The sequence below is a fragment of a genome, unplaced genomic scaffold, assembly GCF_019419815.1.
Source record: "Pyrus x bretschneideri cultivar Hongxiangsu unplaced genomic scaffold, Pyrus_bretschneideri_v1 Contig28, whole genome shotgun sequence".
Lineage (NCBI taxonomy): Eukaryota > Viridiplantae > Streptophyta > Magnoliopsida > Rosales > Rosaceae > Pyrus > Pyrus x bretschneideri.
In genome coordinates, this window is record NW_025999590.1 from 1,173,816 (window position 1) to 1,191,480 (window position 17,665).

At 40.1% G+C, this 17,665-nt stretch overlaps 5 protein-coding genes across 5 annotated transcripts; 4 read left to right on the top strand and 1 right to left on the bottom strand.

Annotated features, from left to right (window-relative positions):
• Positions 1–1,695: 1,695 nt before the first annotated feature.
• LOC103927493 (omega-amidase, chloroplastic) lies at positions 1,696–4,928 on the bottom strand. Its single transcript, XM_009336420.3, has 10 exons — positions 4,614–4,928; positions 4,402–4,518; positions 3,760–3,984; positions 3,434–3,527; positions 3,230–3,304; positions 2,883–2,961; positions 2,743–2,758; positions 2,450–2,530; positions 2,110–2,192; positions 1,696–1,992 (listed from the first exon to the last, which is right to left on the bottom strand). The coding sequence occupies exons 1-10, from the start codon at positions 4,911–4,913 to the stop codon at positions 1,914–1,916; spliced, it is 1,149 nt and encodes a 382-aa protein (XP_009334695.2). The 5' UTR covers positions 4,914–4,928; the 3' UTR covers positions 1,696–1,913.
• Positions 4,929–8,980: 4,052 nt separating this feature from the next.
• On the top strand, positions 8,981–10,729 carry LOC103927532. The gene is made up of 4 exons (XM_009336470.2): positions 8,981–9,428; positions 9,750–10,009; positions 10,107–10,292; positions 10,391–10,729. Exons 1-4 carry the CDS (start codon positions 8,981–8,983, stop codon positions 10,727–10,729), a joined length of 1,233 nt encoding a protein of 410 aa, XP_009334745.2.
• Positions 10,730–11,327: 598 nt separating this feature from the next.
• Positions 11,328–13,300, top strand: LOC103927533 (pentatricopeptide repeat-containing protein At5g39710-like). The gene has a single exon (XM_018642619.2). The coding sequence runs from the start codon at positions 11,468–11,470 to the stop codon at positions 13,154–13,156; it is 1,689 nt and encodes a 562-aa protein (XP_018498135.2). The 5' UTR covers positions 11,328–11,467; the 3' UTR covers positions 13,157–13,300.
• A 1,696-nt stretch (positions 13,301–14,996) lies between these two features.
• LOC125479369 (pentatricopeptide repeat-containing protein At1g63400-like) lies at positions 14,997–15,578 on the top strand. The gene has a single exon (XM_048588610.1). It carries the CDS (start codon positions 14,997–14,999, stop codon positions 15,576–15,578), a length of 582 nt encoding a protein of 193 aa, XP_048444567.1.
• A 79-nt stretch (positions 15,579–15,657) lies between these two features.
• Positions 15,658–16,803, top strand: LOC108865333 (pentatricopeptide repeat-containing protein At1g09900-like). Its single transcript, XM_048588611.1, has one exon. It carries the CDS (start codon positions 15,658–15,660, stop codon positions 16,801–16,803), a length of 1,146 nt encoding a protein of 381 aa, XP_048444568.1.
• The last annotated feature ends 862 nt before the right edge of the window (positions 16,804–17,665 follow it).

Consider the following 17,665-nt stretch of genomic DNA (forward strand, 5'->3'; position numbering starts at 1 on the left):
GGCATCTACCCCCAGTGGGCATTCGTTGACTCGGTCCATGCCTCTACTCTATGGATGGTTTTAAGTTCTCACAAAAGTTGAGTTCAACTTGTAATTTATACTCGATAGATTATGAGCACAATATCTTTGCAATAGACGAAAGTTACTCATGTAATTACAAGAACAAGCAAAATACAGATGAGGCGAAATGCTAGGAGTTTGTAGTTCGAACGGTTAATTAAGTGCGTTTACACCTAAAGTCATCAGTTCGATTCTCTCTGTCCAACGTTATCGCTTTGAAGGTGCTTCTGTGAATGAGGAAGAAGCGACTTTATTCTTATTTGGGCAAGTAATATATGCTTTTGTTTTCTGGTCTGATAATTTGGGTAAATTGGAAGCGACTTTATCCCGATCACGCCAAACATGCACTGATATTGTGAAAGAGATGTGCAGCAGTTGAGGGGAGATCCCGAAGAGGAAGTGAATAATGAACAAAGAGAGAAACTTTGCTGAGTTGCTCTTTGTTTTCTCTCCCTTCCCAACAAAGCATGCAGTGGCAGCATATTTTACTTCCTTGCTGCTGCCTAGGGTTTTGTTTTGTTTTCCTCTCTAAGTTTCCTGACCAGGCAAGTTTCTTTCTCTCTTTCTCTATTCTCTCTCAGATTTATGTCTGGGTGAGGAGAGAGAGTGGATGAGTGATGACTAGGGCTGACGCAGTGCACCCACTTGCTCTTGTATAACGTGGCTGCTTTCTTGGAGAACTTAGACAAAAGCGGAGATGCTAGGGTAACAGTGTGATAAACTAATTATATATGCAACAACAATGAGAAAATTAAAATATGTGACACAATATAGGGTTTATCACACCACCACCTTGACATATCCGTATCCGGTTTCATATGAGGATCTTTTAGAGAGTGTTTTTGTAAGAGTAAGAGTTAAAAATGTAATTTGTAAACCAAAAGCACTTTTGATTCTATTAGTTAAAAGTGTTTTTAGGTCAAATAGTGCAAACTAATCTATTAGGTCATTTTGTAATTGCTTCTCTAGAAAACATTTATTCTCAATGTTCTCATAAGCGTTTTTGAAAATGTTAAAAAGATAGTTTCCGTAGCATTTTCCGAGCATAAATATTTCTTACAAAAGCAATTAAAGGAGTCGCTCTCGCTTTCTCGTTGTCTCCGTCTTCACTTGCAGAGTTGCATACATCATTCTGCTCCACTTTGATGGGCCTATTATTATTTATGGCCTTTTAAAAATTGTCCCTGACAAATCAATTCCAGGGCCCAATACTTTTGTAGGGGTCCTACAGTCCTCCACCTTCCAATATTCTGACAGGACATCTCTGTTTACCATGTCGCTGAAAATCTCAACTCCCCTGCCTTTCAACCAAACACAAAGAAGACATCAGTTTCAAGCTTCGACATGAAAATTCTTCTTTGCTGGGTTTGTCGTATCTCTTTTACGAGACTGCGATGGATGATGGAATTCTTTCTTATACGGTAAACGCTGTTGTATAATTGTGAGACGGACCATACTGCATCGTATTGTATCAACTAGCTCTTGTTCTCGTGAAACTTATCTTACCAATGTTGGTAGAAATCCATCGGTCCAACATTGGATGTAGAATGTATCAGCCTCGGCCCAATCCAACTGATTTTTCGCAATCCTACAGCATTAAGCCCACAGACAGATTAACGAGTTTTCCAACTCTGGTTCACAACAATCTGAAACCGAGATTTGATAAGCTCCAGTCTGGTTTATGTTCACAACATGCGTTGTCAAGGGTTCGCTTTCCCTTGTTACTAAATACACACAATAATTCGGGTTTTCGATGATAACAACAGGCCCTCATTATTCGCACTAAGAAATGCAATTTGTCCCCGCCACTTTCCTTCCTAGAGGCATAAGAGGGATCTTCTACCCATTTGCAATCATTGAGGATTTAACCTCTGAACATCTACCAACTGGTAAAGATCGCCTCGTCTTTGCTTCAGTAAGGGAAGGTTTGTCCTGAATAATTCAAAACAGACCTGTTTTAATAATAAAGTAACGGGAAATATTTCATCGGTAAATCTATAAACATTCATGCATTGGAAAACGAAGACTATAGGTTGGAAACCACATCACCTTCTAAGCTCAAGAATTGAATAATCAATCTCTGCTATGATTATTGCCTCTTCATGTTCTGTCGTTGCCAGTACTTCTCCAAACTACCACATTTGATTCTTTTAGTCAGATTCATAAAAAAGATTCATCTACAAATAACTTGCCATCCAAAACACTTAAACAGGCACGAAAATGCAGACTCAGACACTTGTTCTATTACTAAAACGTAGAAAGGGGGTAACTTTAAACAAGTAAATGGAGCATAGGAGATGTGCAGTATGCGTCAACTTTCTGGTGAATGGGTCGAGCAAAGATCAAATGGAACTACGCATCATAAAGCTAAATTTACGTATCCACTTACTGGTCCAACAAGGGTGGAGTGGCCCCATGCCACATAACCGGCTCCAGCATCCCGAGCAGGGGAACAAGTTGCTACATATAGCTGACAACCCACAGAAAATCACCCATGAGAAGTTGTTAGAGTTAATATGGAGGATCATCAAGGCATAATTGTCACAAAGTAGGGACTTGACTGTGGTTCTTTTCATCTAATCTATCAAAAATTCCTATCATTGTACTAACTCCAAGTTTTATTTGCAAACGTAACCCATGATGTGCATCCCATATAGCCATATAGGACATATGTTACCGTACCTGGTTATCTGTAGCCCTGCACAAGATATAGCAAGGCAAATCTCAGAGAGAATGACTACATAAAAAACTACAAATTGATTTAACATATCGTAAAAAAATTATTCTAAGGAATGTGAAATAGGGAATAATATAACTAATACCTTGCCCTCTGCAATAATTCCCAGTGCAACGGTCCAGTCGTCATGTTAAAAGCCCCAGGATAGCATATCAAGTGAGTACCTGATGTCAGCAACTTATTACTGTTAGCATTCGGTATTTCCAATCATAGAAGTCCTTCACTTGGAAAGGACTAAACAAAGGAGAAATAATTCCAATTCCTTTTTAACAACAAGCAGAATAATTGAACTGCAAAGAAGAATCCTGTGGCAGATTTCAAAGGATTAGGTGTACTGACTACAGAAAGAATAGCCCTTAATTTTATCAGTTTAGCAATGCCCAGAAAGTGGAAACAATTTCACGTCCATGGAAAGAAAAAGAAACGGCTAACCTCTTGCTCCATAAATCATTGCTAGTTCCGGAAACCTAATGTCATAACAGATACCAATGCCAATACGTCCAACTTCTGCAAAAACCAATTGATGTTTACTATCCCATCAATAATTAATGAACTAACTTCTTTCACCAAAGGAATAGGTGCTGTGTGAAGAAAAGAACCAATGAACAAAACTACTGCAAAGAATGAACCTCAAACCTGTATCCACAATGGTAGGAGTCTGCCCTGCTGTGAGAGTCTTTGATTCAATGAAGGTAATCTTCCCCGGGATGTCAATATCAAATAGGTGTATCTGTGACCATATGCCATGATCTTTGTTACTAAAACCGTAAGAAACAAAGACTAAGACATATAATTTCCCTTGAAAGGTAATCATTATATGTTCAAAAACATCAAGTCCATACATTCCTAAAGCAAGTGGAAAGAGCAATTTTTCATAGACATATAACCATACGAAGAAAATATCTTGCGACTTGAACTTGATATTGTAAGTGCCCCCTTCATGTTAAAGCTTAGAGCATTACCTTCCTGTGTTTAGCCAACAGCTTTCCATCGGTGCCAAAGACACAAGAAGTATTGTACAACCGATCCCCAGAACGCTCCGCTATAGATCCACCAACAATGGTGATCTTCAAACGTTGAGCAACTTCAGACAGCATGGCTGTTGAAGGAGATGCATCGCCGCCTGCATCAATGTCCTCAGCATAAACCGGGAAGCTATCATTTGAATATGGACCATTCCAAATTTCCTGAAATACAAAGCATCAAACACAACTTAATGCCAAAATCTTAACATTTCTTAAAATTTGAGTTTATAAATTGTAGCCATCTCGTCTTATGCAACATAAATTTGTTCCGATACAACCCCCCACTTTGATGGTGAATATATACTTAGCAGGTGAAAGTGAGCAAACCCAATAAAGCACTAACCTTTTGGTTACTCGAAAGAACTATGCAGACTCCAAACTACACTATTCTTATGGGCATCTAAACTTCGATTAGCTAAGAAATGCAGTTTCCAAATTACCGAACATATATTGATACACTTAACAAACAATTGGAGCCTAATAAACCAATAATTAACTTGAGCCAGCAAGCTTAATCAGCATGCCAACATGAATGTCCCCAAAACAAACAGAGTGAGGAAGTAAAACTGTTAAACTCACAGGTAAAAGAACAAGCTGGGCACCCTTTGCGGCGGCGTCCTCGATGGCCTTGCGAGCATGGGAAATGTTCCTCTCCTTATCCGGCGTCACAGACAACTGACACAACCCAATTTTAAACTGCACAAAAAAACCCAATTCAAGTTCAACCTCAAAACTCCAAAAATTCACAACGAAATCACCGGATACACACGGAGATTAAAGAGAAAGCTTGCCTTGGTGACGGGAGGAGTGGGCAGGGGAAGGGCAGGCGGGACCCTGGCTTCTTCGGGCTTGTAAACCGACGCCATTACCGACGAGAAATTTGCAGAGCGGGTCTGGGACTTGCGGCTGAGACCGATGCGGATGTTGGTGGTGAGGGCTTTGGAGGGTGCGATTGGAGAGAGGAAATACGGCGGAGGGGAGAGAGGCTTCGGGCGGAGGCAAATGGAGCGGCAGAGAGAGGAGGAGGAGGAGGAGGAGGAGTGAGGGTTGAGATTCTTGGAGCTGATTAGTGTTGATAGTGCTGCTTTCATTTTCTCTCAAAGCACCAAATTTCTACGGACTTGGATTTTTTTGCTTTTGGGGATTAAAACGTTGTTTTCCTTCCCTTTTCACCCTTGTGTGACTAATTAACATTGTTGTTCTCTCACGCATTTTCGATCGTTGGATCAAATAAATTAAAATAATAAAATATAAAAATTAACAAATGATATATAAGAAGTAAAAATAAATATGGGGATGCATTTTTCAACTTAACCTAGCACGTTCATTTTTACTGTAATGAAATTTTTGAATGCACCGAACCGTAAAAGATAGCTTTTTCCGTGAGTTTAAATTAAAGAACATCTAGACCTATTTTCGAAATTCATCGATCAATTTATTGGAACGAAGAAATCTCTTAGCAAACATTTATTTATCAAAGTTAGTGACTAATTAATTTTTGATCTAGTGTTGGTGATATATATATATTACAATGCTGAATTTAAGATCTAAATTTCGTTCTGATTCAACTGTTTGGTACATGGGACGGGACGGAACAGAGTGGGACAAGGCGTTCCGTCCCACGTTTGGTGCGCCTAAAACGGGTGGAACGAGCTGTTCCACGGGACGAGTTTTGGGTGAATTTTCGTTCCACCTCACCCTCCTGGAACGACTCGTTCCACATTCGTGGAACACAAAATTATAACCACTCCGTTTCCTTCTTCTTCCTCCTTGTTTCCATCCGAGGGCATCTTTGCTCCCGCTCCGTTCCGTTCCGTCCTGTCCCGTCCCGTCCCGTCCCATCCCGTTTCGTCCCGTCCCGTCTGCATACCAAACGATACCTGAATGTCGATTTTATTCACCGATCACTTATCTTTTTTGACAGTATGATATTTTAAAGGGTAATGCTAAGGAGATAAAATTTTGGAAACTAAAGAACATAGAAGTTGATGATTGGTTTATTACTTAAACGTTGATAAACATGTTTATTCTTATTGATGACACATTCTTTAGTTTACAAATTTTGTTTCTAAATTTAGTATCCCTAGCATCACCCTATTTTAAATTATTCATGATATACATAAAATGAAAATACAAACTCAAATTTAAACGAGCATTTTGTTGCAGTGACAAAAAACAATGATGACTGTGCACTCTAATGTAGCTTCGATTCCAAAAAAATCAACAGAAAAGTCAAATATTAATAGAATAAAAATAATAAATCATCGCAAAAAAGGTTACCGTGTGATATCGCGAATTGCACTGCAAAAATAACAAAAAGATGTTGTAAGTGAATAGTACCAAGAATGACTTTTTAAAGTAAAAATATCATTTCATTAAAAGTGAACAGTATGAGAATGTTTCGTTAAAACTCTCTTGGAAAAAATGAATAAGATCCTTACGATGGAACACAGCACAGGATGAGAACCTGAACACCTTTCAAAACTCCCAACCGACTCTTGTCCAAATGGTAATTAACTGTCACTCGCGTCTTGTTCCACTATTTCTTTGCACCCTTTCAAAGCTTTCACTTCCAATTCAAACAAAAAACCTGTTCCAAGTTCTCTCGAGCACCAAAAATTTCTGGTGCTCGAGACCGTTCAATTCGCGTTCTGTCTAGGCGAAACTTGCAAAATCAAACAAAATAAAGGAAAAAAAAATATCAAAAGAAAGATTTTGCATTGAAACTTCAGAGAATTGAACAGTTTCTGTACATAGATACAATTTTTTTTATGCATGGCAGATCCTAGGGCTGTTGTACCGTACCATGACCCCTACGAAAATGGCCTGTGTTCCGACATTATGAACTTTCTGTATGATTCCGAACACGCGATCCTCGATGAGAACGTACCATTACCGCCGTTGGACGGTGAGGGACACACTTGCCCTACTAATCCAATTTCTCTGTTTGATGAGGGAATCCAAGATTTGGACGACCCTTTGTTGGATCAAGCAACATGGGATTTCCTCAATCAGTGTAGTAATGGTGGAGGGAACGTTGATTCGCAATCCGGTCCCTCGCAGATTATCGGAGAATCGAGCGGTACTAGTCCTCCCAGAGGGGACAACAATGAGCAGAATCAGGGTTTTGGTGATCCGATGCCGCTTTCGGTTTGGCCTGCGATACCAGTTCCATTTAACTGCAGTTGTTGCCAACTGCTTAGGGAAATCATACACTTAAATGGTAAGTTTTAAGTTGATTTTTTGTGTAATTAGTATCGGTTTAGTAGGTACTTTTCGGTTCAAGTGTTGATAAGGGTATTGATTTTATTTTCATCTTGTGTGGAAAGGCAACCACGTTATGAAATTTGACATTCATGGAAGGTTCGGCATGATCAGTCATGCAATTCTCCAGAGTTTCGATGTGAATTCTTCCGACAATCATCAGTATCAAATGTTTGAGTAAGTTTTTTCGATCCGGTTTGTTTCGTTCCATCTCATTCGCGAGGGTGTGATCCGTTTAAACATGAACAAAAAGACTAAACATATTTTTTCGTTTTGGAACTTAGTTTTTGCAAGAAAAGCATAGAGGAGGTGAAGCAATTTCTGATGCAGTACTGCCTAGAGAGAAAGCTAGAGGGATACATTATGCAGCAAGATCCAATGGCAATCTTCTACGAGGCCCTCTGCGTTGGACTCGAGTGGGATGACATTCTAAACACCGATGACTTCACTTTCCCACCATCTCCTCCAAATTCAGGTTCGTGTGTTTGATTTTCCCTGCAAACTTCTATCATTCGGAAAGTTTAATCTTCATATAATGTTGGCTACTTGAGTGTTTTTTTTTTGTCAATTTCAGGAAGAGCCGGTGAAGCGGAACAACAACAACCCGCTGCTGATCAACTAGAGGCGGCTGAGGATGAGAACGAGAGGATTTCCCTTGCAGCGCAGGTTGTTGTTAACTTTTCTCTCAATCCAAAATCTCTTAAATTATCTAAATTTATCTTAATATGTGTCACTAATTTACTTCTCTAAGTACATTTAGCTACAATAAGATGATAAGCTATAACTACATTTTTTTTAACATGTTTGTTTGGGTAATGATGTGGAAGTAGTGCAGAGGGAGAGAACAGCAAACATGACGTTGGACGATCTTCGCGGTTACTTCCATCTTCCGATTCAAAAAGCTGCTAGGAGATTGAAGGTTTGCCCAACCGTTGTGAAAAGGATATGCCGCCGAAACGGATTAAACAGATGGCCCTCTAGAAAGGTTTGTCCTCCTCTATAAACTTCTTCATAGAATTATTTCTAATTTATGTGTTTATTTTTCCTTACCCTTTCATTTTTTTTGATCAAACACGCAGATTCGAAGCATCAACAGGCAGATTTCTAGGTTGACACCGAGTTTAGAGTCCGACGATGCAAACACGAGGGTTCATGCTGAAGCTGAAATCTCTAGGCTTGAAAGAGAAATGGCTGAACTTGTCCCATAGTGGGTATAAAGTACATATCTTCTCACCCCAATTTTGGGTCATCGTGGAGTTAGATGAGACTAAAGTACAAAGAGTTCGACGTTTTTTTGTGAGGGGTGCCTCACGGATGACCTATTTCGTATGTCGTCACCCAATTTTGTATTCGAGAGTAGTCCGGTCAATTATTTCTGTTGTTTTCTAGATAGCATTTTCATATTTATTTTTTAACGAGGGAATGTGATTAATATCTTGAGAAATTGAAAGTAACATGTACAGGATGTTTGACTTTAATTACGGATTATTATACTAAATTTTGTGTTTGCTCTTAATTTATGGGTTCCTAATTAAATTTTTCACATAAAATCCCATGTAAAATTGGAGAAATTTTTCATTGTGACGGAAATACAGGTGGTACACCACATGTTTTCATAGAAGTGGTAGGAAATTTTATTTTTTAAGTTATTAACTTTTTAGCACACATATCCCACCATTTGTATAGTAACACATGGGTGTACCACCTCGTGTACCAGTCTGAAAAATCTCTCGTAAAATTGCCAGCCGGATTTCTAGATAGCAGCACTATATAATAATATAAATACGCCCTCAGAAGGATGACAATGTTCCTCACCGAGAGTACGGCGAAGTAACCGAAAATTAACGTTGGAGTGTTCGAACATGGATGGAGATTCCTAGGATCTCCACGAAGTATGTCTTCGTCGAATTCGATCGACAAGATAATGGGAAGCAGCTTCTGCACTCTGAAGAGGAAAAATATGGCCGCTGTTACAACGACGCTGGTTTGCGTGAAGCAAGTGAAGCAAGAGGCGTCGGAAGAGTGGGACGAGAGCATGCCATTGCCCGGGGACATCATTGAAGGGGTTTATTATTCCGAGAGCCGTGACAATATTGGTGACGAGCTTTTCGTGCCTACGAAAGCCAAGGCAGAGCTGACGTCGCTGCTCGCTAAGTTTAGCAATGTGGAGGTCATTTGGGTGAAGGTGAGGAGGGGTGATAGCACTCTCAAGCTCCGGACGGGCATCGTGGCTGAGAGGCTTTCGATGCTTCACAAAAAGTATACGATCAAAGCGGCTACGGATGATAGACATGTTGCAGTTTTGGGGGACTTGACCTCGGATCAATGCACTGAGCTGCAAGGTACGTTTTTCTTCGCCGGCTTCCGGTCCATGTTGGTACTGAATTTAGTGACGATCACTTATAAGATATCTGACATGATATGTTGTCTTGCCGTTGATTAGCGATTATTATTAAGTCTCATAAAACATGTCACGCTGTCATACTATGAACCAAGACTGCATATTATGCTTTCATTCCACATAATCTAAATCAACAGTTTTGATTCGCAGTCTGATAACATAACATGTCACATTGTTTGAATAAAGATCGTACATTCATTCATGAGTTACGAAAATTTTGATGCAACGACCTTCGTTCATTGCTGTTTATGTGATTTTGCAGAAATGAGCAGGAGTTTGGTGAACGTGGAATACAGGGGATACAACAAAAAGGGAGTTAAATATGACTGGAAGATGAAAGTCGACAGCCACTTGCCCGACCAACGGTGCACGATCATTAGCTCCATTCTGTTCATGCCGCTGCCAGGCGAGTACTGCACGGAGGCCACAACTGCCCGGTGCATGGCTTGGTTTTCTGCTGCAATTGCTTCTGGAGCCCCGCTTATTTTTGTTAACATCCAAACCGAACAGATTGTGTCGTCGGTATAATCTCAGTCTCTCTTGTAACTCATGCTGAATTTCTAGCTAGTAACCAGTTATTAAGCGGTTCGATTAATTTCCCTTTTCTTATTACGTGAAGGATAAAAATAATTTACTAGGAAAGGAAATCAATTGGAACAAGCAACAACAAAACCATACAACGACGGTCCAAATTGCGCAGGGCATAAGGCTTTGGTTTATGCCCGGAGTTGCAGAACTGTTGATCGAATTGATACCTGAACCTGGCGAAGCACGGTTTGGATTGGACATCAAACGAACCGAAGAGGTAAGGAGAAATTCTGCCATACAAACACATGTGACATACGTACAAGTTTAATGTACAGGCACTGGTTCTCAAATTTTATGCTCTAAAAATAAATGTAGGGATTGATTTGCATACACTCGGTAGCAAAAGGTTCGCCCGCGGATCGATCAGGGCTTAGAAGCCTTCATGAGGAAGCATATGCAAGTGGTTACCAGCTTGTCATATCCAGGTTAGAAGGCAAGAGCTTGATGCCTTCATATGTCAGCTCCGCCGGGCTCATACATTGCTGTGATCACACCGAAATTAAAGAGACTCTTCACTCGGCGATCGATCAGATGGACAGAGTTCAGTTCCACCTAATGGCCTGGTCTAACCATTTGCTTCGAGTTGCTCCGAAATCTATTGGTGTTGCTACGCTCCGGCCGCCGAGCGGATGCTGTCCCCCAAGAACAATGTGATCGTGTGAGTTTGCTAGTTGCAGCTACTGACAATCAAATCATCACAAAAGGGAAGGCTTTGCACTAGTGAGTATGAATATGATCACCAACATCATAAAATGTAACATGTGGAGCATCGCTGGGTTTGAACCCAAAGAATGCTAAATGTTTGTGTATTTCAATATCTTTAGTTGATTGAGTTTGTATAAAATAAAATATAAAAAAACAACAACAACAATGTGCTCTTTCCCTTGAATTTGAATTTTTTTCTTTATAAATTGAAGCAATTTAGAATATTTGTTTTATCAAAAATTTAAGAACGCAACGACGTATTTTGAAAGTACTTTTATAGAATGAACTTCATAAGTTTCGTAAAAGTGAAACATTTGAGACTAAAAACAATGGTAATACTCAGTAAAACTGCAATTTATGTATGTAAGAGTGTGTTTAAAAGTACATCTATACTAATTATTATGTAAAATTGTCTTTTTGTCAAAATTATATTTCAAATCAAGTGTTTAAGTCAATCACAATACAACATATACTTAATACGAACACCCGTTAACATCATCGCTCAGACTCAGTGAGTGACATATTGAATGACAAATTTGGCTCTTAAAAATTACCACACCTTCTATTGGTCTAAAATTGCTATGTTTGTGTATAACGTTTCTGGCTTCTTGAAAAGTGCTTATATCAAATTAGAAACACACCAAGTCACCGTCATCTTCTGCTGGAAGAAGGGTCCTCGGGAAATCAATGGCTACGCCAGCAAGAACCCTAATCAACCCATCTCAAACATCTCCAAATTTCTCTCTCTTAACCTCCATAACCTACCTTCTGCAAACCCTAAATCCCCAAAAACCCAACCCCTCAAATGTCAGCTCAGCCCCTCTTAACCAGTTTTCACCTCACCTGAACCCGAGACTTGTTACCCAAGTCATCAAATCTCAGACCAATCCTTATCATGCCCTCTTCTTCTTCAACTGGGCCTCAAATCCCAACCCTAATCCCAACAAGTACTCCCACACTCACAATTGCTACTTGGCCATCACCGACCTCCTCCTCTCCCACTCTCTCTTCTCCACCGCCGCCTCACTACTTGTAGAATCCAACAGACTCTATGATTTCTTGCTCGGCAGGTTCATCACCGCTCACGGTGGGCGGGGTGATATCAGAGCTGCCATGGATTGGTTTCACAGGGCAAAGATGATTGAGAGTGGGAAATGCTTGTTTTCGTACAATGCGATTTTGGGCGTGCTTGTTAGGGCTAACAGGATGAGTTTAGCCAAGGCAATTTATGATCAGATTGTGAAGGAAGGTTTGGTGAAGCCGGATGTTTCGACTTCTACGATAATGATCAGGGGGTTCTGCAAAAGGGGTGAAATTGAGAATGCCCGGAAGGTGTTTGATGAAATGACTTGTGAGCCGAATGTGATTACTTACAATACTATAATTCACGGGTTTTGTAAGACGGGTGATTTCAATAGTGCAGTGCGAGTTTTGGGTCGGATGAGGGAGAGTAAATATTGCTTGCCTGGTACGGTAACTTATACAACTTTGATTGATGGGTATTGTAAGAAAGGCAAGTTGGAGGAGGCGATGAAGTGTATGAGTGAAATGGAGAAGCAGGGTTGTGAGCCTAATCTATTTACTTACAATGCTTTAATTCATGGTTTGTGTTTGAGTGGGAATGTTGGTGAGGCAAAGAGGATGGTGACAAAGATGAGGTTAAATGGTGTGAAGGACGACATAGCAACACATACGGCTATCTTGAAAGGGCTTTGCATTGCAGGGAGGCCTGACGATGCTGCTAAACATCTTAAAGATATAGTGAGCCTTGGGATGAAACCGGATGTGGCAGCATACGGGATCGTTTTTAATGAGTACTGTAAGATGAGAAAAGCGGATGGAGCTGTTTCCTTTTTGAGGGAAATGAGGATGAGAGGCCTAGAGCCAGGTGTTTCAAACTTCAATAGACTGCTAACCGTTCTTGTAGAAAACATGGACCCGGAAAGAGCCATTGTTCTTCTGAAGCAGATGCCACAAATGGGTTGCTCTCCAAATTTCTTTTCGTATAACACAGTGATAAGTAGTCTTTGTGATATGAGAGGTAGAATGGGGGTAGTTGAGGAGCTTGTTCATGGCATGCTTCAGAATGGTCATGAGCTTGATACCGCCCTCTACAGTCGTGTGATTAAGGGTTATTGTGAGGATGGCAATGTGAAAATGGCAATGCAGGCTTTCTGTGCAGCACTGGATGCTAAATACATTATTAGTTTGGAGAGCTTTTCGGTTTTCGTTAAGGTGTTATGTGCGAAAGGGATGGTCGTTGAGGCTGAGAGGGTATTTGACGATATGCATAAGAGATGCACCGTGGCTGATGTAGATAGTTACAGAAGGGTGCTAGATGAGCATTTTAGGGAGATAACTGAGGATACTTGGTAGTAAAACAACCAGCAATCAAAGGTTCAAGGTTCTAATTGGCATTTTGGCTATGATGAATTAGATGGAGCCATCAGCCATGTACAAGTACACTCTTTCAGAATCAAAAACATCGATTTGACATGCTTTTATGTGCCTCGGATCAGACCACCACGGCTCCTCTCTTCATTTCATACATCCCTTATCGGACATCTATCTCTTGACCGCAGGTTTTGGTTTATTTTTCCTTCGACGTGAAGCTCATACCTGCTTTTGCTTTCGGTAGACGCCCTTGTGGCGGCGATTGACCACATTGAAAGAGTTCAACTCCACCCCATGGCCTGGTCTAACGCTTTACTTCAAATTGCTCCCCAAGCTGTTGGTGTCGCTACACTCCGGCGGACATAAATTTAACTATGGTTTTTTTTCTTGTCACGTTACAATCACATAAAGAATATCCTTAAGAAATTACAATTTTCCAAGTTATTGAACAAAGAAAGAAGCAAAAATTGTATGATTCAATTTCCTATCACCAAATCCACATGTGTAACAGAAAAGCAAGAAGTAGGTGGGGAGAGGGAGTTGGTGCCTCTATACACTACGTAAATATTGTTTGGTGGAAGCAAGGGTAAAATAGGGCAAATAAAGGCGTGATTGGCATTTTAAAGAAAGAGGTCCTCTTCTCTTACAACAAATTGTAACAATGGTTCATCGAGTAAAAGTACATGACCGTTGGTCCCTTAGCTTATCAAAACGTGTAGTTATGGTTAATTTCATCAACTATGTCAGAATTTTGTCAAAACGAGTCATATTTGAAAGACCATTGCTATAATTAGGTTAAAATTGAGGAACCATTGCTCCAATTAAGTTAAAGTTGAGGGACTATTGCCATAATTTTTCTCATTTGGTTTTCTGTATTTGCCCCTTGATTCACCTGCACATGCCACGCACGTGACTCATTTTGACAGAAGTTCTAATGGAGTTGACGAAAAAAAATCATAACTACACGTTTTGATGAGTTAAAAAATCAATGTCATACATTTTTAGTTGAAAACCATTATTCCAATTAGGTTAAAATATAAGCACCTGATATAATTTCCTAATAATATTGATGCGGAAATGCCAAAAGTAATTATATGTTTCCCCAAATTGGAGACAATGTGGAAATCAGTGGCTACACCAGTTCTCGCCGCTCCTGAAACCAAGCCTTGTAATCAACGTGATCAAAGCTCAGGCCAACCCTCACCATGCCTTCTTCTTCATCAACTGGGCCTCAAACCCTAACCCTAATCCCAACTATTGTTCCCACACTCGCCATTGCTACTTGGCGATCGCTGACCTCCTCATCTCCCACTCTCTCTTCTCTACCGCTGCCTCTCTCCTTCAAGAATCCAATAGACTCGATGATTTCTTGCTCAGCGGGTTTATCGTGGTTCATGGCAGACGAGGGGTTATCGGAGCGCCATGGATTGGTTTCACAAGGCGAAGTTGATCATGTCTGATTAGGGCAGACAGGATGAGTTTAGGTAAGGAAATACATGATCAGCTTGTGAAGGAAGCTCTGGTGAAGCCGGATGTTTTTACCTGTACGATAATGATCAGAGGGTTTTGCAAAATGGGTGAAATGGAGAATGCACAGAAGGTGTTTGATAAAATGACCTGTGAGCCTAATCTGTTTACTTACAATGCTTTGATTCATGGGTTTTGTAACAGGGTGATACTACGAATGCCCAAAAGGTGTTTGATGAAATGACTTGCAAGCCGAATCTTATTACTAACAATACTATGATTCATGGATTTTGTCAAAAGTGTGATGTTGAGAATGCTTGGAAGGTGTTTGATGAAATGACTTGCTAAGCAGGATATGGTTACTTACAACACTATGATTCATGGGTTTTGTAAGAAGGGTGATTTGTATACTGCAAGGCGAGTTTTGGATCGAATGAAGGATAGTAAGGATTGCTTGCCCAGTACGGTAACTTATACAACTTTGATTGATGGGTACTGTAAGAAAGGCGAGTTGGAAGAGGCGATGAAGTGCATGAGTGAAATGAATAAGCAGGGTTGTTTGCCTGGTTTGTTTACTTACAATGCTCTGATTCGTGGATCTTTTAACAAGGGTGATATTAAGAATGCCCAGAAGGTGTTTGATGAAATGACTTGCAAGCGGGATATAATTACTTACAATACTATGATTCATGGGTTTTGTAACAATGGTGATAACTATGCGCAGAAGGTGTTTGATGAAATGACTTGCAAGCGGGATATAATTACTTACAATACTATGATTCATGGGTTTTGTAAGAATGGTGATAACTATGCGCAGAAGGTGTTTGATGAAATGACTTGCAACCGGAATATGATTACTTATAATACTATGATTCATGGGTTGGTTAAGAAGGGTGATTTGGATACTGCAAGGCGTTTTGGATTGAATGAAGGATAGTAAGGATTGCTTGCCCGATACGGTAACTTATACAACTTTGATTGATGGGTACTGAAAGAGAGGCGAGTTGGAAGAGGCGATGAAGTGCATGAGTGAAATGAAGAAGCAGGGTTGTGAGCCTGATATGTTTACTTACAATGCTCTGATTCATGGGTTTTTTAACAAGGGTGATACTAAGAGTGCCCAGAAGGTGTTTGATGAAATGACTTGCAAGCGTGATATAATCACTTACAATACTGTGATTCATGGGTTTTGTAATTTTGATACTGCGAGGCAAGTTTCGGGTCGTATCAGGGAAAATAAGGATTGTTTGCCTGATACGGTAACATATACAACTTTGATTGATGGGTATTATAAGAAAGGCGAGTTGATGGAGGCAATGAAGTGCATGAGTGAAATGGAGAAGCAGGGTTGTGAGCCTAATCAGATTAGCTACAGTATTTTGATTCATTGTTTGTGTAAGAAGGGTGATATTAAGAATGCCCAGAAGATGTTTAATGAAATGATTTGTGAGCCAAATGTGATTACTTATAATACTATGATTCATGGGTTTTTTAAGATTGGTGATTTTGATAGTGCAAGGAGCGTTTTGGTTCGGATGACAGAGAGTAGGGATTGCTTGCCTGATAGGATAACTTGTACAATATTGATTGATGGGTATTGTAAGAAAGGCAAGTTGGAGGAGGTGATGAAGTGTATGTATGAAATGGAGAAGCATTGTTGTGAGCCAAATGTGATCACTTATAGTACCATGATTCACGGGTTTTGTAGGAAGGGTGATTTTGATAGTGCACGGAGAGTTTTGGGTCGGATGAGGGAGAGTAAGGATTGCTTGCCTGATTTGGTAACTTATACAACTTTGATTGATGGGTATTGCAAGAAAGGCGAGTTGGAGAAGGTGATGAAGTGCATGGGTGAAATGGAGAAACTGGGCTGTGAGCCTAATCTGTTCAGTTGCAATGCTCTGATTCATGCTTTGTGTTTGAGTGGGCACATTGGTGAGGCGAAGGAGATGGTGACAAAGATGAGATTACATGGTGTGGAGGACGATATAGTAACACACATGACTATCTTGAAAGGGCCTTACATTGAGGGGAGGCCAGATGCCGCTGCTAAACATCTTAAAGATATAGTGAACCTTGGGATGAAACCGGAAGTGGCATATGTGGTGATTTTTAATGAGTACTCTAAGTTGAGAAACCAGATGGAGCGATTTAGCTTTTGAAGGAAGTGAATATAAGAGTCCTAGAGCTGAGTGTTTCATGCTTTAATAGAGTAGTCAGAGTTCTTGTTGAAAATGGGGAACCTGAAAGAGCTATTTTTCTTCTAAAGGAAATGCGTCGAATGGGTTGCTTTCCGAATTTCTTTTCGTATAACACAGTGATATGCAGTCTTTGTGATATGAGAGGTAGAATGGGGGAAGTTGAAGAGCTTGTTTGTGACATGCTTGGGAATGGTCACGAGCTTAGTACCAACCTCTACGGTTGCATAATTAAGGGTTACTGCGAAGATGGCAATGTGAATATGGCAGTGCAGACTTTCTGTGGAGCTCTGGATAACAATAACATTTTGGAAACTTTATCGAAAAGCTCTCGGTACTGTTCACTTTAACAAAAAACCACATTTTAACACTTAAAAAATCAATTATGGTACTATTTATTTTACCCTTTATTTTGTCCTTTAAAACTCAAAGTTTTCAAGTTTTTTTCATTAATTTTCTTTTAACATATTTTCCGTTTGGAGAGATTTTCGAATTTGATCAAGATATTGTGCGCAAAAGGGATGGCGGTTGAAGCTGAGAGGATATTTGATGACATGAGTAAGAAATGCACTGTGGCTGATGTAGATAGTTACAGAAGAGTGGTAGATGAACATTTATGTTTGTCTGGGAGAAGGAAGGAGGCACTTGACAGTGAAGCAAATTAGTAATGCAGCTTGAAGGTTCTAACTGGCAACTAAGCTTTTTACGAACACGATGGATTCATGAAGAAGTAAGCTCTAGAGGATCAAGAACAGCGATTTCTCATGCTTTTATATCGTCTGCGGTCTGCCTGATGCTTTCCATCTACATGAAGCTGGAGCATGCT